The 27,500-nt window shown below is 43.3% G+C and overlaps 5 protein-coding genes across 6 annotated transcripts in view; 3 read left to right on the plus strand and 2 right to left on the minus strand.

The window, feature by feature from the left end:
- cdh23 (cadherin-related 23) overlaps window positions 1-1,667 on the plus strand; it is a gene marked incomplete at both ends in the record, with an annotated part of 283,012 nt that extends 281,345 nt beyond the window's left edge. Inside the window, 2 exon segments of the mRNA XM_080848547.1 lie at window positions 554-664; window positions 1,323-1,667. Coding sequence (XP_080704673.1) covers window positions 554-664; window positions 1,323-1,667 — 456 coding nt within the window.
- An 8,643-nt stretch (window positions 1,668-10,310) lies between these two features.
- eif3s6ip (eukaryotic translation initiation factor 3, subunit 6 interacting protein) lies at window positions 10,311-19,447 on the minus strand. Its single transcript, XM_080849506.1, has 15 exons — window positions 19,269-19,447; window positions 18,605-18,650; window positions 18,245-18,458; window positions 17,792-17,871; window positions 17,484-17,545; window positions 16,790-16,859; window positions 16,287-16,360; window positions 15,971-16,142; window positions 14,890-15,044; window positions 13,671-13,841; window positions 13,054-13,187; window positions 12,571-12,744; window positions 11,972-12,161; window positions 11,241-11,321; window positions 10,311-10,607 (listed from the first exon to the last, which is right to left on the minus strand). The coding sequence occupies exons 1-15, from the start codon at window positions 19,359-19,361 to the stop codon at window positions 10,536-10,538; spliced, it is 1,788 nt and encodes a 595-aa protein (XP_080705632.1). The 5' UTR covers window positions 19,362-19,447; the 3' UTR covers window positions 10,311-10,535.
- A 483-nt stretch (window positions 19,448-19,930) lies between these two features.
- dnajc12 (DnaJ (Hsp40) homolog, subfamily C, member 12) lies at window positions 19,931-22,292 on the plus strand. The gene is made up of 5 exons (XM_080849033.1): window positions 19,931-20,062; window positions 20,766-20,844; window positions 21,198-21,337; window positions 21,717-21,900; window positions 22,137-22,292. The coding sequence occupies exons 1-5, from the start codon at window positions 19,985-19,987 to the stop codon at window positions 22,217-22,219; spliced, it is 564 nt and encodes a 187-aa protein (XP_080705159.1). The 5' UTR covers window positions 19,931-19,984; the 3' UTR covers window positions 22,220-22,292.
- An 806-nt stretch (window positions 22,293-23,098) lies between these two features.
- cox5b2 (cytochrome c oxidase subunit 5B2) lies at window positions 23,099-25,470 on the plus strand. The gene is made up of 4 exons (XM_080848684.1): window positions 23,099-23,290; window positions 24,369-24,439; window positions 24,537-24,636; window positions 25,008-25,470. Exons 1-4 carry the CDS (start codon window positions 23,194-23,196, stop codon window positions 25,118-25,120), a joined length of 381 nt encoding a protein of 126 aa, XP_080704810.1. The 5' UTR covers window positions 23,099-23,193; the 3' UTR covers window positions 25,121-25,470.
- Window positions 25,471-25,689: 219 nt separating this feature from the next.
- herc4 (HECT and RLD domain containing E3 ubiquitin protein ligase 4) overlaps window positions 25,690-27,500 on the minus strand; it is an 18,769-nt gene continuing 16,958 nt past the window's right edge. For both annotated transcript variants that reach the window (XM_080848784.1, XM_080848783.1), the window contains exons 23-24: window positions 27,240-27,342; window positions 25,690-27,008 (exon numbers count right to left, since the gene is read on the minus strand). In XM_080848784.1, coding sequence (XP_080704910.1) covers window positions 26,800-27,008; window positions 27,240-27,342 — 312 coding nt within the window. In that variant the 3' untranslated portion in view covers window positions 25,690-26,799. The remainder of the gene's footprint in view (window positions 27,009-27,239; window positions 27,343-27,500) is intronic.

Consider the following 27,500-nt stretch of genomic DNA (forward strand, 5'->3'; position numbering starts at 1 on the left):
CCAAGGAGGTTAGCGTGGTCCCTGGTGTGCCTCCTGACTCGATTTGTGACCTACTGGTGATAAGAAGAAGCCAGCAGGCTACACACGTGTCAGTGGACACACACACACACACACACACACACACACACACACACACACACACACACACACACACACACAAGAAGAAGCCAGCAGGCTACACATGTGTCAGTGGACACAACTCCGCTGAGCCTTGCCCTCCCCACAGGAAGCACACCACCATGGGGACTCACGGGGGATTCTGTAAATGTCGATTTAAAGAGAGGTTGGAATTTGATGGGTACAAATGTATTAAAGTATATTCAGCATTTATCATCTTTGAAAACATGTGTAGCATGCTAATGTATTTAATTACACTTTTATTTGTGACCTGACAACATGAACCTGAAAAAAAATGTAAATACACATTTGAAATGATATTTGTAAACAACTGCTATCATGCCCAGCGGAGTGGGTGGGGTGTGTCTGAGTATTTACATTCTCACCTGGTGAAGATCATGTCAGTCCTAATGGATGAACGATGCTGTTCTATCAGGGCTCCCTCCTCAATGTGGTCCTGGACGACTACCTGAGGCTGAAAAAGCTGTTTGCTGCACGACTGGTAACCAAGTCAACCAGCCATGGCGACCGGTCGTCCTTCACCGAGGTGGGAGATGAGACGCTGTGCTACGCTGTGCTACGCTGTCTTCTCTCTGTCCTCTCCCCTCCCGCTGGTTTCCCCACTGCTACTGTCTAATCAGCAGACACACCAGTGCTGTGTCTCTCTCTAGTGCTCCTTCTCCAGTGCTGTGTCTCTCTCTAGTGCTCCTTCTCCAGTGCTGAGTCTCTCTCTAGTGCTCCTTCTCCAGGGTTGGCTGCTGATCTGTCCCTCTAACTGACTGCACTCTTTTCACCTCTTCAAAGTTTCTCGGTGTTGAAAACTTCTGTGTTTCTGTCCTCAGACCACTCAGTTGAAGACTACCCAGACCTTGCCTTAGCTTTTATTCTACTTCTGAAAGCTCACCCTGCCTACTGTTCATTTCTCTTTTTATCTTTAGGGGCTCTCTCTTCTCCTGAAGATTCCATTGTATATTCCTTGTGCATACATGTTAATATTCTTTCTCTTGTTTTGTTGTCCTCTCTCCTGTCATTTTCTATCTCTTTTGTTATCTCTTATTATTAATAATAATAATAATAATAATAATAATGATTCATTTTATTTTTAACGCACTTTTCATTCACAGGAATCTCAGAGTGCCTACATATTAGAAACTAACTAACTAACTCTTATTCTTTTTCTACCGTTTCCATGTGTCTCCTCTCAGCTGATCCAGAGTGACCTTGACGAGGACGATGACGAGCGGCTGGGTCTCGGGCGTGGCGGCGGCGGCACCCTGCGCTTCAAGCACAGGCACCCGGTGGAGCTGCGGGGCCCCGAGGGCGTGCACATGGTCCACGGCAGCACGGGCACCCTCCTGACCTCCGACCTCAACAGCCTGCCCGAGGACGACCAGCGGGCGGTGATGGCGCGCTCGCTGGAGGCGCTCAACGGGGACAACGGGCTGTACGCCGAGCGCAACGCGCGCACCGAGTCGGCCAAGTCCACGCCCATGCACCGGCACAAGGGCAGCCAGGGCCTGGAGAGCCCGCTGGAGGTGACGGAGTTATGACTAGCCGAGGCCTCGCTGGTCTGAGAGGAGTAGAGCCCCACGCCCTGTGCGGTCCTCCACCCTCCAGCCACCCCCCCCCAGTTCCACCTGCTGCCCCCCTCCCCTGGAGACATTAGGGGCTCAGGGCTGGGGTTCAATGGGAAGAACAGGGGTGGGGGACTAGAGGACGTGGTGGGTGTTAGTGTGTGATGTGTTGTCTGGGAGGGAAAAAAACCAAGCCAAATTTCAATTGGAGGTGGGAAAAACACTGACATGTAAGGGCAACTTTGCTTTCACTCGAAAGAGATGACAGTATTGATAACAGCAGGTCAAAAGATCTCAAATACATTTTTGTGATTGAATTGTAACCTGTGGTGGCAGGAATGACCTCCTGTTTTTGATCAGGCATGAGGGAACGTAGTGTTCTCGGAGCGAGAAGAGGGTTTTCTCTGGAATTGTGGGGGCTCCATCTCAGACTTCACACAACACAAGCACAGGAAGGGGCCAACTGTCACTTTAAAAATAGAGCTCTCTCGGACCAGCGAACGGCCATTGTTGAAGATTCAAAAATACAAGGTGAACTGTAGGGGTTTTTGTATGTGAAATGGGGGGTAAAAAGAGACAACAGGAAAACTCTGTGATCCAAGTGGATAATGAGTTAAAGCAGGAAGCTCAACTGTGGAGGTTCCCATCAGGGAAGCAGAAAAAAGGATCTTCCTGGACAACAAAAGTATAAAAAAAAAAAAACAGCCTCCACAACCCAAAAAAGGACTCAAGTCTCCCTCTTGTCTGGGAGCTTTCTGGAGGCTTATAACTGATTTTAAAGATACACCTTAAGCACAAAAAAAGGACCATGTGAAGACCGAGACATGTCATGAACTCTCCTTCCAGAACCTTCCTTGAGGCATGGACCTACTGAGGACATCTTACAGACAGACCACCCACTGTTTGACACAACATCATTCTGGACTCTCGTTGCATCGGAGCGAAAGAATCTGAACTCTCTCTCAGGCCGTATGGTTCTCATAGAATCAGAACCATGATGCCGGCGGCCTGTGTGTTCTGAATCTGGTGTACCCCAGTGGAGTCTCACAGAGGCAGGGTGGTTTTAATCAAAAGAAGGGTAATAAAAAAGAGTGGTGGGATTGTGTGTATGTGGTGAGATTGTACGTCATAGGAGCCACTTTGCCCTCTTTGAGTGACTCTTGACGTGGATCCGGCCTTGATCTTGTGCAAGTCCATCTGGTTGGGAGTCAGCAGCTACGTAGATGTGAGTCTGAAAAAAAAAGAAAAGATTATTTAAAAAAAGCTTCTGTCTCTGCACCGTGGACAGATGAAATCTCCACCCAATGACTGACTTTACACTGCCATGTCAGATGAGAAAAAAAAGGACATTGACTTTTATTTTTATTTTGAAATTTTAATACAGTGAAAAGAGAGACAAATAAAAAAAATACAAAATATGATATTTTTGAAGAAAAAAAGCTGACTTACCAAAATGAGTTGAGTGAAACTGGATGTCATCAGTCAGTGCGTTTTCTTCTTCTGTTCTCTTTAGTGTAATATGTTTCTCTCTCTGTACCTTGGATGGGTTGGATTGCCAGGTCTGTTGTGTTTTTAAGTCATATTTTTATATTCCTGTTTTTTGTAAGTCTTACGTTTTTGTCATTGAACGTTTGTTGTCACCAGCTTGGGGGGGTGGGGGCTCATCATTGGAAAATGTTGTTGGGGCGATCTGTGATAATAAACTAATTATGCAACGGTTATCCCTGCCTCAGGCCCCGAGCTTGCTGGGAAGGTGGCCAACTGAAACGTCACACTGACCACAGCATTCCTTTTACAATTGCATCGCAGCGACAGGATATTAAACCTTGCATGGGGAGCACACTCAGACTAGCAGACGCATTATGTCTCTGGCACAATTGCACAAGTCTGCAGTCACCTCGCATATCAAATGTGGCTACGTAGTACGACACACAACAAAGCACAGTAGTGACAGTACAACAAGGACACAGAGAACGTTCATGTCTGACATATGAGGTGGCTGAAAAAGACTCGTGAATCATTAATCAAGATAGCTACTGCACACTTATTTCAGGGTATTATTTCAGCCAAAAACACATGACTACTGTGATGAAACACATCAATGCTGGTTTTCTCATTGACAAAATGACCGTTTTCATAGAAATAATCATTTTATGGGTTGAACATACATCACACGTCATCTACTGTTTAAAATCATCCAGGGCCGATGCTGACATAGAGGCGACCGGTTGGTACAGAGTGATTACGGTACCATAAAAGAAGAGAGTGCAAGAGCTCACATCTGGACTGTACCATAGAAGAAGAGAGTACAAGAGCTCCCATCTGGACTGTACCATAGAAGAAGAGAGTGCAAGAGCTCCCATCTGGACTGTACCATAGAAGAAGAGAATAAAAGAGCTCCCATCTGTTGCCTCAGACAGACATTTGCCCAGATTAGTAACACTGTCTCTCACTTAATCAGAAAGCTACGTCATGAAATGGGTGGCCCCAGTGTGTGTGTGTGTGTGTGTGTGTGTGTGTGTGTGTGTGTGTGTGTGTGTGTGTGTGTGTGTGTGTGTGTGTGTGTGTGTGTGTGTGTGTGTGTGTGTGTGTGTGTGTGTGTGTGTCGATAGATCAGGAGGAGAGACCACAGCAGCATCCCACAGCGGAGACTAGAGTCTAGGGCCCTCATAGGTAGAAACCTGCACAGATTCCATGTCCAAACGTTTAACCTCTTCAGGTAAAAAAATAAATGGTTAATCACCGTGTGCTTTCAGTACCAGGATGGCCGAGTGATTAAGGCGTTGGACTTAAGATCCAATGGACGATTGTCCTTATGGGTTCGAACCCCACTCCTGGTAAAAGAAGATTGCTGTTTATAACATCTACATCCCTTAATTAACTTGAAGCACAATAATAAAGGCCTATCACTAGCTTTGTGACCTGTCTGAAAGATGAAAGACAGTTGTCCACGTGGGTTCAAAGTAGATGTGATGGAAGTTTCCTGTCTTCAGTTCACTTTCAATCCCAGATCGTACCAAAACCAGTAGCAGTAGATATCATGGATGTGGGGATAAGGCGTTGGTCTTAAAACCCAATGAACAAATGTCAGCATGTTTTCAAACCCCAGTCTAGGTGGGAAGATATTACGTGTCACATTTACATCTTCAGACCCAGTTCACGTTCAATACAGCATCTTTATATGACCGTTCACCAATCTAAAACATGTTCAAGATCAGCTTGGCATGTACATCAAAAGTATATACCAGGATGGATGTGGGGTTAAGACTAAGGCCTTGAGATCCGTGGGACTGTTGTCTCTGAGGGTTCAAAGCCCCCTCCTGGTAAACACAAGGCGAACCCCTCCACTATGGCACCAACATTCATTCAAGGCTAACTCCATTATTGTAACACAAACCTGAAACTTACAAAAAAAAAACACTGCCTTAGGCAGACACAAACTCTCACAGGTAAAGCTCACTGAGGAAGCTTTCAGTTTGAACCTGAACAGAAAAAGATGACACAGACAGGACATATGTGTCCAGCGTCCAGCTTTGGAGTGGAGCGCTGGTGGCGCAGTGGTAGTGTCCACACTCCACACCACTAAGGTCGTCGGTTCAAACCTCAGCACAGGAGAGAAGGTGGAGATGCAGGTGGGATGTCAGGATGGAATGCAAAGAGAAATACATGGGAGGGCTTACTTGGCCCCCCGAAACAATCTAGTAGAAAAGCAGAGGGTTATAGACTTTTTTCAGTTTCAGAGTCAACTTACTCGATTGCAGAGTAAAGTTGGCCCACTGAAAAAAAAAAGTCTATAAGCCTCTGCTTTTCTACTAGATTGTTTCGGGGGGCCAAGTAAGGCCCCCCATGTATTTCTCTTTGCAATCCATCCTACCTGCTTCAGGGCCTCTGAGTCCACCAGGTCCTCTCCACCTTCTCTCCTGTGTTGAGGTTTGATCCGGCGACCTTGGTGGTGTGGAGTGTGGACACTACCACTGCGCCACCAGCGCTCCACTCCAAAGCTGCACGCTGGACACATATGTACCTCCTGTCTGCGTGTTTATCTCCTGTCCTGTCTGTGTCTATCTCCTGTCCTGTCTGTGTCTATCTCCTGTCCTGTCTGTGTCTATCTCCTGTCTGTCCCAAATGACGCCTATGTCCTGACATCAGCTTCCCACAAAATTCAATCAGGGGCTGAGGGGATCAGTGGCTAGATTTGTAATGCTTTTTCTCACCGAGGGCTTCCTCAGTGAGCTTCATCTGTGAGTGAGTGTTTGTGTTACACATACACCGGTGTGCTTGCCCACAGGCCTCTGATTGGACAGGTCAGATGGATGATCCACGTCACCACAGTGGGACTTGAACCTCTTACCATGAACATCACAAACTGCATACTTACCACTGCACCACCAAGATCCAGTCCACCCATAACATAGTGGGGCACCAAAGCCTAATATGTCAATCATGCCATGTACTAACAAACACACACACACACACACACACACACACACACACACACACACACACACACACACACACACACACACACACACACACACACACACACACACACACACACACACACACACACACACACACACACACACACACACACACACACACGTTAGGAAAACCCACTGACGAGACACATAGGATCCTAATGTTGATTCTGTTTTTTGGGTATTATATGGATTTCAAATGAAAAGAAAAAACAGCAACATTGTAACAAGCGGTAACATAATCACCATGACAACCAAAACTACAAGAGCATGGAGGCCATGCCAGTCCAGAGAGACTATGAGACAGGGGGAGGAGACTATGAGCCGGAGGTAAGAAGAGGGGAAGAAGATGTGATGTGAATCTCTATGTTTACTTAGGCTATACCAGAGAGTAAACATTATGTGTAGTGCTGTCAAACGATTAAAACATTTAATCTCGATTAATCGCATTTTTGTCAAAGTTAACTCAAAATTAATCGCGATTAATCGCAAATGAATTAATCGCACATTCTAAATGTCATCATTTTTATTTTATTTTAATGCTCTTATCAACATGGAAGGTGGATTGGCTTGCTTTATGCAATATTTTATTTTATTGAAAAACAACATTACCAAACACAAAATAAAATTATAAAGTGCACATTTCAGATAAACAAGGACTCAGCCTATAGTGCAGTTAAACCATGGCTTAAACAATGAACCATAACAGTTAGGTAACCAATAAAAGGTAAGCCAACTACTTCTGTGCTTTCAGGCAGCTGCCTGTTGACATTTTCAGACAACAGTGAAGCTCGCTTCTTTTGCACAACACAACTTCTAAAGGTAAACTTTCTACTCAGAAGTTTTTATCATCCATTTCGCCGTATCGCACTCACCATTCACGCAAACGTAACTTTAGCCTACTACACAGTTTGGGAGGGCAAAAAGAACGTTAATCTAAAAAATTGCGCGGTAAAAATATTAACGGCGTTAAAATGGGTTTGCGTTAATAACGCGTTAAACTGACAGCACTAGTTATGTGATTAGCCTACCCTGGTGGGCCTAATTCTGAGCTGCCAACTCTCCCGTTTTTCCCGGGTTTCTCCCGTTTTCTGATCCATCTCCCGCCGCCCTCCCGTTTTGTCCTATCTCCCGGTAATCTCCCGTATTTCACGAGTTACAAATGTATTTTATTAATAATCAAATCAAAATGTGTGTCAATGTTCTAAAGTTGCCAGATCATGTATGAAACGCAAGCATGAGAGGCAAAGCAAGCGTCAGCCAATCAAATTGCCTTTAATGCAAAGACAACACAGGCTCTAGCCAATCAGATCACGTTTATGGTCACGTCTCAAAAAGCTAAAAAAAAAAAAAAAAAAGCTGGCGGACCAAACTCGGTGATGGTCGAATTTGTACCCAAAAGTAGTTTGTTTTACTTATATTTTCATAAAGTTACCGAGAAATAGACACTGTACAATGTAAAAAAAACCCATTTTTGTAACTGAAAAATACGTCTGAGAGGATTTGCGTGGTGTCTGAGCTTGCTATCATTCAATTTGAATGGGGATCCGTCAACCTTTACACAATAAATACACTATAGCCTACCATTTTCAACCAATTTGTCAATCTGGCAAACCTAGATTCTATTGCGCAGTTGATCTTTCTGCGCAGGCCATTGCTTTTAAAGTCACCTAACTGAGCGAAGATGTTTATAAGAATTAAGTACATTGTAGTAATCCTACTAATAAGATGTTTGCATAATTATAAATACAAAAATGTTTTTTGTTAATAAATACAGTTATTGTGTATTTATTTATATACTGAAGACTACATCATATAGTATAATAAATAAGTTGTCTATATACACTTATGCACACCATCCCATAAAACCAACATTTGCCCCCCGGCCCTGCCCCTCCCGCCGCCGTCGCCGAAATCTCCCGGATTTTGCAACTCAAATGTTGGCAGGTATGGCCTAATTGCTTTTGGGCTGGGGGTCAGACGTAGCGTTCTCCTGAACACTCCTCGCCACAAATCCAAATGAAGATAATTTTGGCAGTTTTGCCACCCTTTCATTCTGCTCTTTGAGTTCGTGTCTCTTCCTGCAGCCACTTTTGAAGGGCATGGGGTAGCCTACTTATCGCTTACTCTACACGCAATAACACAACACAGGATGGGAAACAATCGCAACATGTGTGGGTATTAGCAAAAGGCAAATGAGGCTAAATGTATTATTTGCTGTTGTCAAGACTGACTATTGTTAAAATGTTTATTGGGCAAGTTATAGCTCTTAATTATGAATAACTGTCACCATAATTTAGAAATGTTTGCGAATTGATGGGACTGGATCATACGTATATTTCGATGTCTCAGCAATAGCGGGGGGCCCTGTTAGTTCTTCAATATTAAAACAATTGTCTCACTTCTGCGATGAGATCGAGGACGGGCCCCCTTTCCCCACGGGCCCTAGTGCAGCTGCACTCCCTATAGTTACGCCACTGCCACTTTGTTTTGGTGAGTTTCTTACTGTTAAGGTACTGACCTTAAACACACCTACCAATTACATGCGCTGAACTCTTCTTGTTAGTGTGTGAATACGAACTCATGAATATGAACACATTTAGCTCGGTATCAAGTTACTAACTGTCTGAAAAAAAACGGGTATGCTTGGCTACTGGTGCAGTTTTCTCTGCTTTTTAGGTAACCTCAAATCCTCCATTACTCTACCCTACTTTCTTTGCGCTCAACTGACTGACGAAAAAAGTGTTAGGTATCCATGCCAATCCAGAACAATAAGGATATGGGATTCACACACACTTATGTTTTTCTTAAAAAACGGAAATAACTTGAAAACAAGTAAGACATGACAAAAGACCGATCCATTGGCAGGGTTCATAAAAAGAGAACATATATTTGACATACTTTCTGCTGTATATTGGGGGGGAGAGGTTGTTTTTTTTCAATATTGGGGGAGACACGACCCCACACCCCTAAGAATGCGTGGTTACGCCCTTGCACTAGCCTATTGCTAGTCTGAGTATTAGCTAGTTTAACACAGTGTTAATGTGAGTTATGGCTAGTTAAGCAAAGAGTGAATGTGAGTTATAGCTAGTTTAACACAGAGGGAATCTAAGTATGAGCTAGTTCAGAGGGTTAAAGAGAGAATCTGAGTAATGTTATTCAGTTACACCTCATAGACCTCAGTTCATTCAAAGTGGAAGAGTTCATGAAACATATTTTGAAATTGAGAATTTGAGCAATGGCTGTGTAATTAGGCAAGGTGTGTTGTGTAAAGGGTGTGTTGTGTTCCAGACATTACGAGATATTACGAGGCCCTAATTCTCCACCCACTGAAATACTACCTACTGGGGCGGTATACCAAACAAACTCAGTGGTGTAGCAGCTACACAAAGGGAAGTGGATGAGAAGAAAAAAAACACGAACTAAATAAAAGGTTACTGTTAATATGGCACAATTGAGCAAAACTGGTGGTTAGTACATCCGCCCCATTGAGCGCATGTCAGAAAGCTATGTTTACCTGGACACCCAGTATCAATAATTGGTAACAACATTCACACATATCTTATTTTCCTATTATACATTAACCTTTCTTGTTATCAATATGGAAATGAGCAGTGGTAGTCGTACTGTGGTATTTACGGACACACAGATTATAAATGTAAAATGACCTCATCTTTAAAAATAGACAACGAGAGACAGGTTATATATATCAAAAGAAAGTATTTTCAGTGTTTGAATCATGTGCATAATTATTTTGCACAATGTAAAAGTCAGTCTGCATCAATAACAGTAACTAAAGTACTGGGGTGAATTGGCCCTGATGAAGAGGCACCTATACCAATTTTGGTTCTTAAGTCGCCAAGGAAACGCCTCAGAAATCCAGTCTGTTCCCATCTAGTCAAAAAATGCTCATAAGACGACTAAAATAATTGTGGTCATCTATACTTTCCCGATTTGCTGAATAGGCTCTAAAGTATTGTCAAATGTAATGGGACCGTGGCTGGGTGTCATTGGAATCTGATGCACAGATCACATGATCAGCTTGTCTTGATGGAACAACAGCTCCACCTCCTGTTGCCCAACCAATAAAAGCACAAGCAACAGAGTACAAGGGTTTAGCGTGAAAAAAACAGACATCGGAAACATTTCACCACTTCAAAATTTATTTCCATTTTCTGCGTAAAAAGAAAAAAAGCGTCACATAATCTGAACACACTACCGCGAAACTGAGGAAGTCTGACAATGGTGTTCAGAAAGAAGGGCTCTGGTTGGTTGGTTGGTCAGACGTGTGTGAAGAGTGAGATCCATCTTTGACTGCCTGGTTCACACTCATGAGCGGGTGGCACACTCACACACACACACACACTCATGAGCGAGTGGCGGCGGTGCTGCTCGTGGTGGTGCCGGTCATGGGCATCTTCTTCAGGGTCCGGTTCAGCTTGGAGCGGGGAAACAAGGACGGAGATCATTATTAAGTCTGTGTGTGTGTGTGTGTGTGTGTGTGTGTGTGTGTGTGTGTGTGTGTGTGTGTGTGTCTGTGTGTAAGGACAGAGTTCATATGCAGTCTGTGATGTGTGTGTGTGTGTGTGTGTGTGTGTGTGTGTGTGTGTGTGTGTGTGTGTGTAGCTCATATGACAGTGGAGAGAGAAACAAAGACAGATTTCTTTATGCAGTCTGTGCTGTGTGTGTGTGTGTGTGTGTGTGTGTAGCTCATATGACAGTGGAGAGAGAAACAAAGACAGATTTCTTTATGCAGTCTGTGCTGTGTGTGTGTGTGTGTGTGTAGCTCTTATGACAGTGGTGGCTACAGCAGCATTCTAGACGTTCTAGTCGCTGGCTCTTTACTGTACTATCAAGCTCCACATCATCCAGGCGTTCTGATCAGCTAGCAATATTAAGTCACTAAATGATGCCCTTATCAATGATATCTAGACTCTAAACTCTAAACGTTTGATGTCAATAATGTCAAGTAGTACACAGCCCCTCTGAGAAAAAGATGCAATCACATACAGCTAAAGAGAAGTCAACAACCCGTCACAATGATGAGGACTACTGGACTGCTGTCGCTTACCTCCTCGAACTTGTGGATCTGTCGGATGAAGAAGTCTCCATAGCGACGAGCCACCTTGGTGTCTGCGATGTGAATCATATCCTGGTGGGAGAAAAAATAAAGTTTCAAATATTACTTAAATTACAGCTGACCATGCATTGAACTAATAAAAGTCAATTGAGCTTATAGGTTCCTTTTTTAATTGTGGCATAAGCTCTATGCATTAGGTCTCATGGAGTTGAGAGAAAACAATACGTGTGCACTTTTACCAGCCTTGACATGGAGAGTTCTCTAAAGCGCACTAAGACATTTCTGTGGTCATATTAACCCACCCATGGCAACACACCAAACAGATTTGATTTATTTATTTAGGCCTCGGAAGACACATTGAGGAATTAAATCCTCATTTTCAATGGTGCCAAGGGTACAATGAGAGTTAATACATTGGATAAAAATAAATAAATAAATAAATAAAATAGATAATATAAATATGCATATAAAATAGTCCAGGAGTAAAAGGGAACGGTCATGAATAACATTTTTGAAAATCCAGTAAATCCATTAAAATGCTATGGTTTGGTCAACAGTTACAATCACTGCAAGAGAATCCAACATGATATGAGAAATTCAGAAAATTATAGAGAATGCAAATAACGTATAGTGAAGGACAAGCACACAGAATAGATCTAAAAAGTATCCACCCTGTGAGAGGACCATAAAGTCTCTGTGGCCATCTGAGAGTCGAGACTCACCCCGTCGATGTAGAAGTCGACCTCGGAGGCGGACTGGAACTCTCCGTCCAGCGCGGAGATGCCGCTGGTCCACACCAGGTTCTTCATCTTGTGTTTGAAGACCAGCAGCTGGATGCGGAACTCCTGCTCCGACATGTCCAGGAACCCGGCCAGCTTGGCCACGGGCATGGTGGTGTACAGCTTCAGGAAACTAGAGAGAGAAGGAGGGAGGGTTTAAATGGACATAGAGAGAGAAGGAGGGAGGTACTAGAGAGAGAAGGAGGGAGGGTTTAAATGGACATAGAGAGAGAAGGAGGGAGGTACTAGAGAGAGAAGGAGGGAGGGTAGGAGGGTTTAAATGGACATAAACACGAGTCTCACTAATGCAGATACAGGAGCACACGTTAATGTGGAATTGTGTAAAGAGTGGAGGCTGCAGTGCATCTCGTTACCAAATGTACACACAACCTAGACACACACACGTGTGCACACACGCACACACACAGAGACACAACCTGACCACACACGTGTGCGCAGACACACAACCTGGCCACACACACACACACAAACACAACCTGGCCACGCACACACACACACACACACACACAAAAGGGCCATACCTGCGGATGGTGGAGAGCTGGGCCTGCTGCTGCACCTCCTCTGCGAAGACCTTGAGCTGCTGCTGGAAGGGCTCCTTGTGGTAGTTGGGGTGCACGTTGTCATAGTTGGGCACCACCGGGGACAGGAACTTGGGGCAGGCGAAGCTGAAGAGCTCCTCAAACACAGCCAGATCTCTGAGGGGGGAGGGGGGCACAAACCAAACATGCATTATATACACAAGTCCACAACATAACATTTAAAACTGATCAGACAAGAGTGGGGGTGAAAATACTAACACTTCAGTAATGACGAATCAGTTTTGAAAACAGCATGTGAAATGTGTGTGTGTGTGTATGTGTGTGTGTGTGTGTGTGTGTGTCCTTGCCCTAATCCCTTCAGCATTTAGCACAAATAGAGTATGAGATTGTGAGTGTGTGTGTGTGTGTGTGTGTGTGTGTGTGTGTGTGTGTGTGTGTGTGTGTGTGTGTGTGGCCTTTACTCACCCTTTCTGCATGCGGAGCATCTTGTCGCCGTACTTCTCGCGCAGCTGTGTGTGTATGCTCTCGTCGATCCTCATAGGGTACATGGTCAGGGCGATGGCCAGCAGGCCGTGCATCTGCTCGTTCTGTTTGTTGATCTGTGGAGGAGAGGAGAGGAGAGGATAATGTGGAGGGGAGGAGAGCGCAATCAGGACGGGCATAACAGGACCTAAACCACCAGCTCTTGAAGTAAAACACTTATGCCTAGTCTGAGACTGGACATTGAAACATAAATTGGTTGTCTAGTCCTATGTCTTCAACAGACGACTGCAGAAATCTTACAAGACCAAACAAGCATCCATATTCAGACATGGATGTTTCAATAAAAACGAGTCATTTAAAGAGTGGAAGATCTTTTAAAACAACAAAATAATATGAATGCTGTAGCACATGTCACAATAATAAGTTGTACAAAATGAATGTTGTCATGCCGACACTTAACCTTGTAATTGTATGGTTGTTCAATGCCATTGTCTGTCACAGAAAAACTCAATAAAATCTAAGTTACAAAAAAAAAAAAAAAAAAAAAAAAAAAAAGAACCACTGTACAGATGTTAGAGCCAGGGGCGCTGGCGACTGACCATCTCGTATTTGTAGGTGGACCTCTGGAACATGTTACGCGTGCGCTGGATGTAGAGCAGGATGTTGGCAAACACACGGATGGCGTCCTGGTAACGCCGCATCATCAGGTAGGCGAAGCCCACATAGTAATAGGTGGTGATCTGGCACTCAGGAACACGTGAGTACATGCTCTGAGGAGGCAGGAGAGAGAGAGAGAGAGAGAGAGAGAGAGAGAGAGAGAGAGAGAGAGGGAGAGGGAGAGGGAGAGGAAGAGAGAGAGAGAGAGAGAGAGGTGAGAGAGAGAGGGAGAGAGAGAGAGAGAGAGAGAGAGGGAGAGGAAGAGAGAGAGAGAGAGAGAGGTGAGAGAGGGAGAGGGAGAGGGAGAGGGAGAGGAAGAGAGAGAGAGAGAGAGAGAGAGAGAGAGGTGAGAGAGAGAGGGAGAGGGGTGAGAGAGAGAGAGAGGAGAGAGAAGAGAGAGAGAGAGAGAGAGAGAGGGAGAGAGAGAGGGAGAGGGAGAGAGAGAGGTGAGAGAGAGAGGGAGAGGGGTGAGAGAGAGAGAGAGAGGAGAGAGAGGAGAGAGAGAGAGAGAGAGAGAGAGAGAGAGAGAGAGAGAGAGGGAGGGGGAGAGAGAGAGAGAGAGAGAGAGAGAGAGAGAGACAGAGAGAGACAGAGAGAGAGAGAGAGAGAGACAGAGAGGAGACAGAGAGAGAGAGAGGGAGAGAGAGAGAGAGACAGAGAGAGAGAGAGAGACAGAGAGAGAGAGAGAGGACACGTTAGGTCAAACAGAGGAGGAATGAATTGAGGGTACATCTACAAGACTGCAGGAGTAAATGTATGGCCTAAGACTTTCCACGTACATTGAAACATTGCATTCGTCACCCATATTCCTAAAATGATCACAATATGATATTTATTTATTCTACGTCGCCCTAAGACTTACTCATAAATAACAATGCAATTAAAATACTAGAAGTAGACACCCAATAATGGGGAAAACGGTCACTTTTCAGCATGAATATTCTTTGATAGCAGTCCTCCATTAGGGCTCACATTAAACACAAAGCGTATCCATGTTCTTGATTATGTGTAGAGTGCACAATGAACCGGAAATATGTACAACCCTTCCACCTACACCGCTCACACTCACACACTCTCTCACAAACACACACACGCACACACACACTCTCTCACTTACACACACACACACACACATCCCAAGTGTGAGGTACTTCACCATACCTTCTTGTTGAGCTCGATGTTCTCCAGCACCTTGATGGCCTGGTAGTAGTCGCCCAGCAGCGAGTGCAGACGCAGCAGCCCCACCAGGCTGAAGTAGCCCAGCATCTTATAGAGCGAGTGGCGGCCATACTCTCCAGCCACACTCTCTGGGTCTCCTGCAGACAACGCACAGCAGGACACAGGAAGGAATCAGAGAGGAGTATGACAGCAGCCTACAATACTAACTACAGCCTTTGCTTCTGGAATAGAATACAGGAGGGATTTTCTACAAACAAAAAAAATACAAATAACAAAAAAAACATTCAACGAATAATAAAAACGTTCAACAAATAATAAAAACATTTCACAAATAATAAAAACATTTCACAAATAAAAAGGCTTAAAATCCATGGCTTATAGATCACCTTCCTAAAACATAACTTATGACAACCTGTGTAAATAAGTAAGACCTTTTCCCATCCAGATGTTTTAATAGATACTGAGGACCCAAATCCAGCCACCAAAGAGCAGGTGTACATAGGATGTGTACACATTTCACAAATAACACTAATGAGCATCTGCCCCTCATCTCTCTCCTCTCCTCTCTCTCCACCCTCACCTCATCTCTCTCCTCCATCTGCCCCTCATCTCTCTCCTCTTACCCCCTCCTCTCCTCTCTCTCCACCCTCACCTCCTCTCTCTCCTCCATCTGCCCCTCATACCTCTCCTCTTACCCCCTCCACTCCTCTCTCTCCACCCTCACCTCCTCTCTCTCCTCTAACCCCTTCCTCTCCTCTCCTCTCTCTCCACCCTCACCTCCTCTCTCTCCTCTAACCCCTCCACTCCGCTCTCTCTCCACCCTCACCTCCTCTCTCTCCTCTAACCCCTCCACTCCGCTCTCTCTCCACCCTCTCCTCCATCTGCCCTTCATCTCTCTCCTCTTACCCTTGTCTGTGTGTCTGTGTGTCTGTGTGTCTGTGTGTCTGTGTGTCTGTGTGTCTGTGTGTCTGTGTGTCTGTGTGTCTGTGTGTCTGTGTGTCTGTGTGTCTGTGTGTCTGTGTGTCTGTGTGTCTGTGTGTCTGTGTGTGATCTCTCCTCTTACCCCCGCTGGTGTAGACCTCCAGCTGGCGGTTGATGTTGCTCTTGTCCACCAGAGAGTGGAGCACGTTCAGCACGCTGTGCACGTTCCAGATCTTTGGGTTGTTGCGAAGGAACTCAATCTCCTCCTCGGACTTCTTGGCCGTCTTACAGCGGTACTGGCTGAAGGACTGGAACTATAGATATGAAAGCACAAAGAGATCCGGGTTAAACCGTAAACTCATTACAAATGGGTATGTATGTTTTCAGTTTCAATACACCCATTGCAGTACTGATTGGATGAAATGAGAGGACACACAGTGAGGTTCTTCTGGCTTTACCTGGTAGATGAACTCATCAATGATGTCCCAAAGCCACTGGTTGGGAAGCTCCAGAGGTGCAGGGCCATCAGCATCTGTGGAGAAACCACACACAGGTATCATGAGGAGTTCTTCAACCGGGGGACTCGCTCACATTAAACATAAACAATATAACACCATGCTAACATGCTGAAGATTTGATCAGTGTATTGTTCCCTGGCAGCATTATTCAGTACTATTAAATACAACAAAGGAGAACCTGTTTTTTCCTGCTTCATTAAGGCGTAGCTTTTTCAGCTATACAGCTTTTCACAAGTGTTTACTTTGAATTATACGTGACATACAGTCAGCAAGTAATTCCAGTCTGGATATTGTTCACTAAATCAAATAAAGAAATGCTTTAATACGCCATCATGAAATTATGTTTTTCATTGTGTACTACAATGACAATTAAACTCCTTGAATCCTTGAAATCATGGAACAATACTTACTGAGAATGTAGTTGAATAGGTTGCAATACTTACTGAGAATGTAGTTGAATAGGTTGCAATAGTTGTAGTATGATTCAAATCTCTGTTCTAGTGTTGGACCGCCCTATGAAAATAAGAGGAAAAATGAGGCCCGTTAGACAACCCCATTGCACTACATTACTCTACATCCACACAAAACCTTGAACATAATACTGCCCTACAAAGCAAAAAGGCAGTAACTGCATTTTTTTGGCGAAAATTAGTTATTGTGTTTTTCGTAACATTCAAAACATTCTTTGTCATGTAACAAAACATCTCATCTCAAATGTATGTCGTTTTGGAGAAAATTGTTGGGTGTTTGTACAGTAACTACAAAAACTGCTAGTAAAGCAAAGCAAAAAAGCAGTAAACGCCATTACTGTAAGGGGGTAAAATACCAAAAAAATAAAATGACTAATATCTGAAAAGAATAAGGTTATATGGTGTAACAATACTGCCTCATGTCCAATAATCTACCTACAACTACTTGGGCTGGACAACAAGATAACTTTAAGGTCATTTTTCTCAGTTTAGTGCTCTGTGCAGTTACTGCCTTTTTGCTTTGTAGGGCAGAATAGACCTCTGCAAAATCAAATGTCTATTGCAAGTGTAGTGATAAATACCATTCTGTAATACAGGGACGGACATCCAGTGTTATGACAGCACATTTATAATAGGTAGACAGAAACAGAATATTTCCGAGACTTACGCTGACTTTAGCGTAGATGTGTCTGTAGTACAACTCCTTATAAAGAATCAAGAACACGGCATCTGTGTGAGAAGAACAGAGAGCATTTACCAAACCATCTCATGCTTTAATGCTTACAACTCATTAATGACAATCAAGATCAAACCGAGCCACCATACCATTCACAAGAGAGAGAGAGAGAGGGAGAGAGAGAGGGAGAGAGAGAGAGAGGGGGGGGGGAGAGAGAGGGAGGGAGAGAGAGAGAGAAGGGGAGAGAGAGGGGGGGAAAGAGAGAGAGAGGGAGAGAGAGAGGGACCCAACACTCTTACCGTTGCCCACCAGGGAGGCGATGGCTTCAGCCTCAGGCCAGGGAGACGTCTTGAAGAATCTGTCGGTAAGCTTGTTCCAGCTGGACAAGAATGAGAGATGAAATAACATTAAGGATTCAATATTAACAACAGCATACCACTATGACTCCCCCTCACTGCAAACCTAAAACACTCCTCATTCTATCAATAGCTACTATGACATCAGTAGTCCTTTTTTTTTTTTTTTTTTACAAAAAGCTACACACACAAATGATTTACACATTCATGGACAAAATGACCAGAATCTTTATATAACCAAATCAATCTCTTGGTTGGCTTATCTGAGGTGTTTCTGTGAGTGTGGATGAGTCCCCACACACACACACACACACACACACACACACACACACACACACACACACACACACACACACACACACACACACACGCACGCACACACACGCACGCACGCACCTGTTTTCATAAACGTCCTGGATCTCATAGATCTTCTGCTCGATGCTCTCACTGGACACACGGTTTGCCTGCAGCTCATACACCTTCAGGTCCACGAGGTCTGAAGTGGTCTTGTGGAAGTACTGCAGGAAGTTCTTGATCACCTCGGGGATGACATGATAGGTCTGCTGATGCTCATACTGGCGCTCGTATGCCAGGTCAGCTTTGGGGTCACCTAAGGGAGAGAGAGAGAGAGAGAGAGAGAGAGAGGAGAGAGAGAGAGGAGAGAGAGAGAGAGAGAGAGAGAGACGCAAAGTGAGCAGATGGAAGTATTAACCTGCTAAGGTGAAAAGAGGAGGAACAGGGCATAGCACAACTTACCAGTGTGAAGATCGTAGTCATTGCTGGTATATGAGTACGGGTCATACTGCAGAGACAAAGATATCCAATTAGACAAGTACTGAATACTTTGTTCGCAGACCAAACTTCCGTTCAAATTGTGTCAATGCAGTTTACAACAAACGTGGAGCCTTTGTGCGTCCCCAAATATACTGCCCCAATAGACAATAACATTTCGATAGCTTTAACATATTTAATTAACTGAAGCAACTCAATGCAACTTGCAATCTACAACTATTTAGATCATAAGTCCATACATTTTAAAGGTCCTGTAACGTTACTCGGCACATACCAACCTACAGTGGAAGGATACCACTCACTAACATAGCTAAACTTAGCTTAACATTATATGATCTGTGTTTACCTTTAACTTAGCCTAGCACTGAAGCATATAACAATAAACAGACGAGTATACCCAATTACAATATGCTACTGCAATCCGACATACGTTATCTTAAAGTAAACCATTCTTAGAGGATGACGAACTAGCTAGCAACGGCCAGCGATGCTGACATACAACTAACTGACCAGCAGCATCTGCCGGCTGGCCTTCAGTTAGCTAACTACGCTAGCTAGCTGCGCCATCATGGACAAGATACGCCACATGTGACGTGAATTTTACTAAATAAAAAGCTGTGGTACGTACGTCTTCTTCTTCATCTTTGCTGGTGGTAGTTGTGGTGGCGGGGACTGCGGCGGCAGCGGCGGGGACGGCCGGGGTGGTGGCTGGTAAAGACATGGTGAGCGGCTTGATCGAAATTTCTGTAATGTAAATCTCAGACGCCCGCGTTAGCCCAGCACGGCGAAAAGGGAGTAGGACACACTTCCGATGACGCTTGAATGAACACTAAGGCATTGTGGGATTGTGGGGGACTGTACCTCGCACCATCAATAAAAACAATATAATGAAACAATGACAACTATTTGTTATAGACCATATCTAATTCCTGTTTTTTGATTTAACAGTAGGCTATATAGCACATGATTATGATTACTTTCTCTACCCCAAAATAATAGAGGATTTTGATATTGAGCCCTGCCTTGGTTCTGGTTAGATTTTAAAAGGATTGTGAAGTCAGTGCATAATATTTCTTGCAGTTTGCGTCTCAAATGTGTTTTTCCCCCTAAGTTTAAACTTTTTTTGAGGCATTATTTGACTTGATAACGTGTCATCAGGACTCACCTATGGGACTCACAGAGTTGAGGCGAGCTGAGTTGACAGACGACTGAAAAGAATACGCATGCGCATACAACGTATGACTACGTTGAAACAGTGGTGAGCTACAATCTGTCACATCACATCGGAGAGGTATAGGTAACCACATCCACAGTGTTGGAAACGTAAAGGCTTTCTCGGCTCATATGGAGTCAATTTTGAACTGCAAATCGGAAGATTTGGAGGATTATTATGGGCTGCTCGGGTGCGATGAGTTGTCATCGGTAAGATTATTTTGTTGCGGTGGAGTAGGCTACTTTTGTGAAACATTTAGGCTAGGCTATATTCTTTTCATTGCTCAGACATGCTTCTCGATATTTGTACTATGCATTTCTAGTTGCCTACTGGTTTAAGAACAAATTACAGCATCTCCAGACATTGAATGGACTTGTTGTGGAAATGGACAAAAGTGGAAAAGTTGTGGAACCAAATATAGCACATCTGGACAAACAATTCTACGTCGTGCCATTCCTGGTTTCATGACAGATTTAAAAAAAAAAAAAATGATGGATGGTTTAGTGGCTGTGCTTTGCGTCATCAATCCATCACGGTATATATTACTGTCAAGCTGGATACATGATGACTCATAGGCAAGGCTACTAGACATGAGACTCAAAGGTAGGCGGACCTGTTGAATAGACTACAGAGTGGGTTCGCTGCAGGCTAATTATGTGTTGGATCTTGCGTGGTCATAACAAAAGAAGGCCTAATAGAACAATTACATGACTCATGCTTGAATTAAATACAATGCTTAGTTGTAGCGATGTCTTGAAATAACAGTTATTTTCTTCAAGAAGGAGTCAACAGAGTGTTGTGGCACTGCCGAAATAATGGGCCCTTTTAAACATGAACAGATGTGAGGGGTGACAGTTGTCTTGTAAAAAAAAAAAATCAACAGGCTGTTTCCTTTTTGTTTTTATTCTTAAGACAGAGCAGATACTGAATGAATTCAAAATAAAAGCATTGGCTTGTCATCCTGACAAGCATCCGGAAAACCCCAAAGCAGGTACATTTTTGGCATATTTGTGCATCGTTTTACTTAAGTCTTATTAGATGCTTGCTGAATATAGATACAGACTTTGATTTTGTCAACACCTTCACAAGAGCTAGCTATGTCATCATCCAAGGCTCTACATACATTTAAGATATAACCATCTTCCTCAATCTACAGCATTAAGGAAATCCCAATCAGACTCAAGCCATAAAAGTACCTGGTTCTATTTAGAGAACCGTTTGAGACCACATTTAGACTGCATTCAAAGGCACATTTAAAAGGTACATACATGTATCTTCTGTTTTGGAAATAACCTTGGTATCCATTTGGTTCAATCTGTCTTTTTTTTCTCTATTCTCTTGCAGTGGAAGAATTTCAGAAGTTACAGGAAGCCAAAGAGGTTTTGACCAATGAGGAAAGCAGAAAGAACTATGACCTCTGGCAGAGGAGCCAGCTCACAGTGCCTTTCAGAGACTGGCAAGCCTTCAGCCACTCTGTAAAAACTGTATGTACATCAGGAAGGCTCCTGTCAGTGTGATACCATAAAGAGCTTGTGCCCTTGGCTATTGTAACATACCCCAGAAAGATTCTAGGTTGATCTAGAAGCAGGAACCGAAACCAGTGGTTTATGATGTGTCTAATGCATAGAACTGCATGTGATGTGTAACCCTTAGATACATACGGTACCATCTAGAAGGCATATGCCTTTGCATTGCATGTACATTTATTCATTGTGATGCTTTGATCCATAGTAACTTACAGTATAATACAGATACACATTAGGCTATCAGTATACCATATATTCTCCCAGGATATTGTATCCATGGCCATAGAATTATGGTAATTTGTTGTTTGATGAGGTATGCTGTACATCGTGTTTTCAGTCAATGCACTGGGCTGTGAGGGCGAAGAAAGAGCCCATGTTGGAGGACTCGAAGGAATCATCAGCACCATCAGCACCATCAGCACCATCAGCACCAAGAGCACAAAGAGCACCTGAGGAGAAGGCCTCCTTCTCTAAACAGGAGCAGACTGATGACCGGTCCTCAGAAGCTCATCTGTCCTCTAGTGAGAAACTCTTCCCCTCATGTTCTGTCTTACAAATATCTCGTCTCGTCTGTGTCAGAAATGTGTTATTGTGAGTAATGACACATCTATGACATGTTAACGTATATGTTATGGTATTTTGATTAGGTAGAGTTATATGATAGGCATACTTAAATTAGTGGTTTACTCACAATCACTTCACATAATACATAATATTTAAGGTGTAGTTTTGTGTCTGTTTTTTTTTCTTCACTCAGGTGACTTCTGGCATCAGAGATTCCGCTGGTCAGCTGACGCTCCTTCGGATCTCTTACAGAAATTCAGGAATTATGAAATATAATTATAATAGCATATTTATTATGTGTATATTCTATTAAACGTGGTCATGTTTTTAGTAGTTGTAGCAGATTACTAGAGTATTTGCTGTTACATTCCAGGTGACTTATATGTGTGCTGTGTGGCCTTGAGCCTTGGCGATCAGTGTGAGCTCTCTCCTCTCTGCCATTTGTGAAGAACGTTCCGTGGAGTTATTAATAAATAAATAAAAAATACTACATAACGTATCTGGTTAAAGTTATACTTTTGGAAAAGGTACCAGATTTGTAGTCACCTTACTGAGAGTGTAAGGGTGAAGTGACTTGGAGAGGAAGTATGTACAGTATATTGAATAACAGGAATAAGATGAGAAGTTCTTGCTAACATAAATGTGGCACTGACTATGGTAGAAGAGGGAATATAACACTATATTTTTTACTGCTGCTAGTTAACCTCCCTTACAGATCGAAAAGTATTCCAAATAATCACACAGTCATTTAATAACATTAATTTTAATAACATCAGTTTACTCTCCAGACAGTATGCTGTCTCTCTTTTGTAATTGTTGAAATGTTAAAACTGTCACAAAATAAATCCAGTTTTCTACTTCATTGGATTGCGTTACATAAGTGTTTTGTATGTGTTGAAAAACTAACTATAATAGGCGTAGACATTGTTTGGATATGTCCAAGAGGGTTTGGAGCCTAATTCATCGGACGTTTACAGTACATATTAACATACCTTAAATCTTAAACATTATTTAATTTAGTTTATTATTTTATAGATAACCGTATTTTTATAGCAACAATGACATGCACACCTGTTCGCAAGACGTAGTCCTTGTTCTTCCAGTCTATTGGTCTATATGCACCACCACTGCGCTATGAGTGGTCAGCTGTACGTCAGTCGTTCGCTGCGCAGGCGAGACACCAGGTCATTTCAGTACAGCGGGCTGTCTCAGGTCATACGGTTGGAAGTGAAAGTACAGTTGTCGCTAAAATGGCTTGCCGAATTCTCCTCCGAACTTGCAAAACTATACAATCGGTCAGACTTAATGTTCCGATGAGACTGCCACAAAGGGCGCTGGCCATTCAGGGTAAGCTATGTAGATTTGAGTCGGTGTAGATTCAAATTATATTTCAAGTTGTCAAATATTAATTATTAGCCAAGGAATCCATTATGACCTGTTTATACTCCATAGCACAAGAAATGTAAACCTGGGAATCATTCGCTTGTAACCAAATGTTGTGCTAAGTGCGTAATATTTATACGTGGATAACATTACGCATACGGAGTTTAATTATGTCCGTACTATACAACGTAAGAGCAGCCTACTTAACGGATAATTTTGGCTTTTAATAGTTTGTATAACTAGTTAACGTGTTATTCAGATAAAGCATATTGTGTTTAAAAACTTTGGGAATAATCAAGGTCATTTCGAGTAGGCTATATCCTCGTGGAAGGCCCTTTGATTGTCCCACCTCTTTTGGCAAGTGCTCCAAGAAGTTGTGCCAATATTTCTTGAACATGGAGAACAGCTTTCTGTAGAGTGACGCTGGTTGTGGACGTGCGCTTTGACTCATAGTTTAGCTGAGAAATATCGAAATATAAACCACATTTTACTTCTCAGATGTTGTGCACATCTAATGTATTTGTATGTTATAGTCATGTGAGGTCGTTATTTTATAGTCATGTGAGGTCGTTATAAGATCATCTATGCGACTTGTTTGCATTCGCATTAGTTCAAACTGTGAGGATATGGATACATGGACATCATTCTGTGTCTGATAGAACGCTCGTCAATGACTTGTACCTGCAGTTTGGATAGCTTTACTCATAGTCGTCTAGTAAGAAAAACGTTGTTCTGCCCCTCCATTTAATTGGCATGGCTATTTAAGCAATATGACAATATGATATATATATTGATATATGATGATATATTGATATGCTCTTATTGTTAAGTTAACTGACCGTTATCTAAAAATCTTGTCGCAAAATGGGATATCAACACATGTTCATCAGAGCAAAATATTGTCGTGCCAATTTTCAATCAGCCCTTGAATAGTTATACAGATGAACTTACTAGCCTCAAGAAGTTCGGCGTGAAGGTGAGATAACGCCTGGTAGTACTGTTTGTGCGTCTGAAGTGACTGTTTCTTGCCCGTCTTTCTCAGGAATACCAACAGATGATGAGCAGGCGGCTGGTCTGGAGAGGAAAATTTTGCAGGGGCTGAAGAAGGGGAAGGTAGGCTACGTTGAACAGATTGGCCAATTTTTTCCACAATCTTGTCGTATGCCTTTATCATTTACAAACGACTCATTTTATTTGCTTGTTTTCTTAGGACCCTTACAGCATCCTGAAACCAAAACAGTATGCGGGAACTAAAGAGGACCCTCACATAGTCCCCGGCGTAGGAGAGAAGCGTATGGTCGGCTGTCTCTGTACGTGATGTCCCTCCGCCTTTAACACAGTGACCTGTAAACACCTAGAATACTTTGACCATACAAGCCAACGATTATAGAGCAGCGCTGTAATTCATCTTGGATCTTTAATAAGATTTACGCTTTAAACCTCTAAAAAAAAAATGTGTCACGTGAATTGTGTGAATGTGCCATTTCATGTGTTAGTTACCAAGACACGTCAACCACCCTATGCCCTTTTTTAACCATCAGGTGCTATTGTGATAACATGAGCAAAAATCACAATCATTTTAAAAAATCTGAAATCCTCTCACAAAAGTCCACCAGCATGCAACAGGTATGTCAATCGTGTCGTTGATTGTTTTTTCTTGTTTTTCTCTGGACAATTGAAGGTGAGGAGGACAACACGGCCATCGTGTGGTTCTGGCTCCACAAGGGGACCCCTCAGCGCTGTCCCTCCTGCGGCTCCCACTATAAGATGATCCCCCATGAGCTGCCTCATTAGCAGGTGTGCGAGCTCCGACTACTGCACTGCAAAAAATGCCCCTCTAGATTTAAGACAAATAATTACATATTTAAGCAGGATTTTGCTTAAAACAAGGTTAGACACTAGGTTAGAAAAGCATTTTTTGCAGTGTACATCCTGGACCACACTAGCCCCAGGGACACTCCCTACTCTGACGGTGTCCATTGTAAAAGAATGTGCACGTACAGCGTACTTCTTTGCTACACAGGGACTTTATGGTCATTTATGTCGTTAGGCCTCTGTGTATTAAAACATTTGTGATCTTACAAAGACAGCTATATCTGCCTCTGTATTTACAGTAAATAAAATGAATATAACAAATAAGCAAAGTGCAGTCATTGAGAAGCCCCAGCGGTTCCCAGCCAGAAGAACAAAAGATCTGCTGCAGTAAAGGTAATGCAGGACAAGGTTTTAAGAGTTTATCTCCCCATTGAGTTGTCTAGTGACAGAACTGATGTCCTACCTTGGTCCCTCACATACCAACTACACATATTACAATCATAAACATCCAAGACTTAGACCAATCACAAAAAAACAAACAAATAAAACATGGAATAGCTGTTTATGAAGAAGGCCAGCAAACTTTATTTCCCATGAGGCTAAAATGATCGCTTTCAGCATTTTTGCATTGCATACCACTCCAACAACCTGCAATATCAGCACACTCCTCATGGCTGCAAACCTGTTGATTTGTAGTGAGTACAAGTACCTAACACTCAGCTCACAGCCAAGTGTAAAAACCCAGCCTTTAAGAATCGCACATATCTTCCCACTGACATGTGGCTCCAACAATGGGTTTCACTCATTCAGCAGTAATGTAATGCAATTCTCTCTTTCAAAGTAAAAACACAGGATTCGTAAAAGCGAAGCCGGCATGTGCATCATGCACTGAACGATTTGACCAGAGGTCAGAGGTCATGGCAAGGTCAGAGGTCATGGCATATTTAATTGGGGTTAACTGACTTAAGAATCCAACACCACAACATTCTGGAGACTTCCTCCTGTTCTTCTCTTGGTCGACATGTTGGGTTGTGAGTTAAGACTGGAACAGGGAGGCTTTATCAAGGACCTCCAAAATGAGATGACTGGTGTTGGGCTGATAAAATGAGACCAAAATGAACGGCTTAAGAAGAAGAAGAAGAAGGATGCTTAGCTACTTTTGCGGATGCTTTGGCTTCTTAACAACAACAAAAAAATAACCATCAGTTTGAAAAGATGGCAATCAGTGTGCCTTCAATCTATTCATTTGTGCCAACCCCCAAATGCTAGTTATTAACTCAAATCAAACAAAATTATTAAAAAAGAAGAACCTATTATACTGGAGATTCTTACGGAACTTTGATGCGGGTCCATATTCCTTTCATATGAAGCCGTGTGGTAAGGCTATGTTCTCTTACATGTGTCCATGGAACAGGGCTGTAGTCTTGACCTAGTGTTCCAGACTAACTGTATCGAACAAATTGATCTCTCCTTAACAAACGAAACAAACCAGAGTGGACAGAGATTTCGTCCAGATTTCGTTTTTTCCTCCATCCCTTCCGTCCGATTAGGGCTCCAAACTGCATGAGGTAAAAGGGAGGAGCGAGAGAGAGCTCCACCCTGGGTATGCCTGCGCCCTGTGTTCTCGGGCTGGGAGCGAGGGCTCCCGCGTGGGCCTGTCAGGCCAGGTTGAAGCCCTGGTTGTGCTCGATGGCCTCCAGCAGTTTGCTGCGCAGCGTCTCTGCGCTCGGGTACTTGGGCAGGTCCAACAGGTTGAAGCAGGTGTGGGCCACGGGCAGGTACTGCTCACCTCCACCTGTGGGCTGGATCACCAGCTTCAGGCTCCGCATGCCCAGGATGGGGATACGGTCACTTCCTGTGAGGAACACTACACACACACACACACACACACACACACACACACACACACACGCACGCAAGCACACACACACACGCACACGCGCACACACACACACACACAGACACACACACACACACACGCGCACACACGCACACGCACACGCACAAGCACACACACACACACGCACACAATTACTGAAAATTCACATGTAGCCTATTTTTATGAGGCAAATGGCAATTTGAAGGAGGTGACTCTTACACAGAAATAGCTTCTTTTTCTCCAAAGAGAGCTCATGAAACACTTCCCAGAAGGCCTTGATGGTGGGATGATCAGCCCAATACTCCCCTCTATACTCTGTGTTCTGTAAAGAGGACAGAGAACGAGATGGGAAACATGTGTTGGAAAATGCATAATTATGAAAATTTGCTTATCTGACACTTGGTACCAATTCAGGCCCTCTCTCATATAGCATTATTTGGGTAACAATGGGAATCATTGGACCTTAAATGAATGGCAGTC

This window comes from Sprattus sprattus, assembly GCF_963457725.1.
Source record: "Sprattus sprattus genome assembly, chromosome: 12".
NCBI lineage: Eukaryota > Metazoa > Chordata > Actinopteri > Clupeiformes > Clupeidae > Sprattus > Sprattus sprattus.

Excerpts from the sequence above, each read along its gene's own strand:
- eif3s6ip (XM_080849506.1), bottom strand. The coding sequence starts at position 19,361 with ATGTCTTTACCAGCCACCACCCCGGCCGTCCCCGCCGCTGCCGCCGCA. Across the intron at positions 18,459-18,604 it reads TGACTACGATCTTCACACTG|GTGACCCCAAAGCTGACCTG; the intron begins GTAAGTTGTGCT and ends TCTCTCCCTTAG. Across the intron at positions 10,608-11,240 it reads AGATCCACAAGTTCGAGGAG|CTGAACCGGACCCTGAAGAA; the intron begins GTAAGCGACAGC and ends CCCCGCTCCAAG.
- dnajc12 (XM_080849033.1), top strand. The coding sequence starts at position 19,985 with ATGGAGTCAATTTTGAACTGCAAATCGGAAGATTTGGAGGATTATTAT. Across the intron at positions 20,063-20,765 it reads GGTGCGATGAGTTGTCATCG|ACAGAGCAGATACTGAATGA; the intron begins GTAAGATTATTT and ends TTTATTCTTAAG. Across the intron at positions 21,901-22,136 it reads AGAAGCTCATCTGTCCTCTA|GTGACTTCTGGCATCAGAGA; the intron begins GTGAGAAACTCT and ends TTCTTCACTCAG.
- cox5b2 (XM_080848684.1), top strand. The coding sequence starts at position 23,194 with ATGGCTTGCCGAATTCTCCTCCGAACTTGCAAAACTATACAATCGGTC. Across the intron at positions 23,291-24,368 it reads AAGGGCGCTGGCCATTCAGG|GAATACCAACAGATGATGAG; the intron begins GTAAGCTATGTA and ends CGTCTTTCTCAG. Across the intron at positions 24,637-25,007 it reads GCGTATGGTCGGCTGTCTCT|GTGAGGAGGACAACACGGCC; the intron begins GTACGTGATGTC and ends GGACAATTGAAG.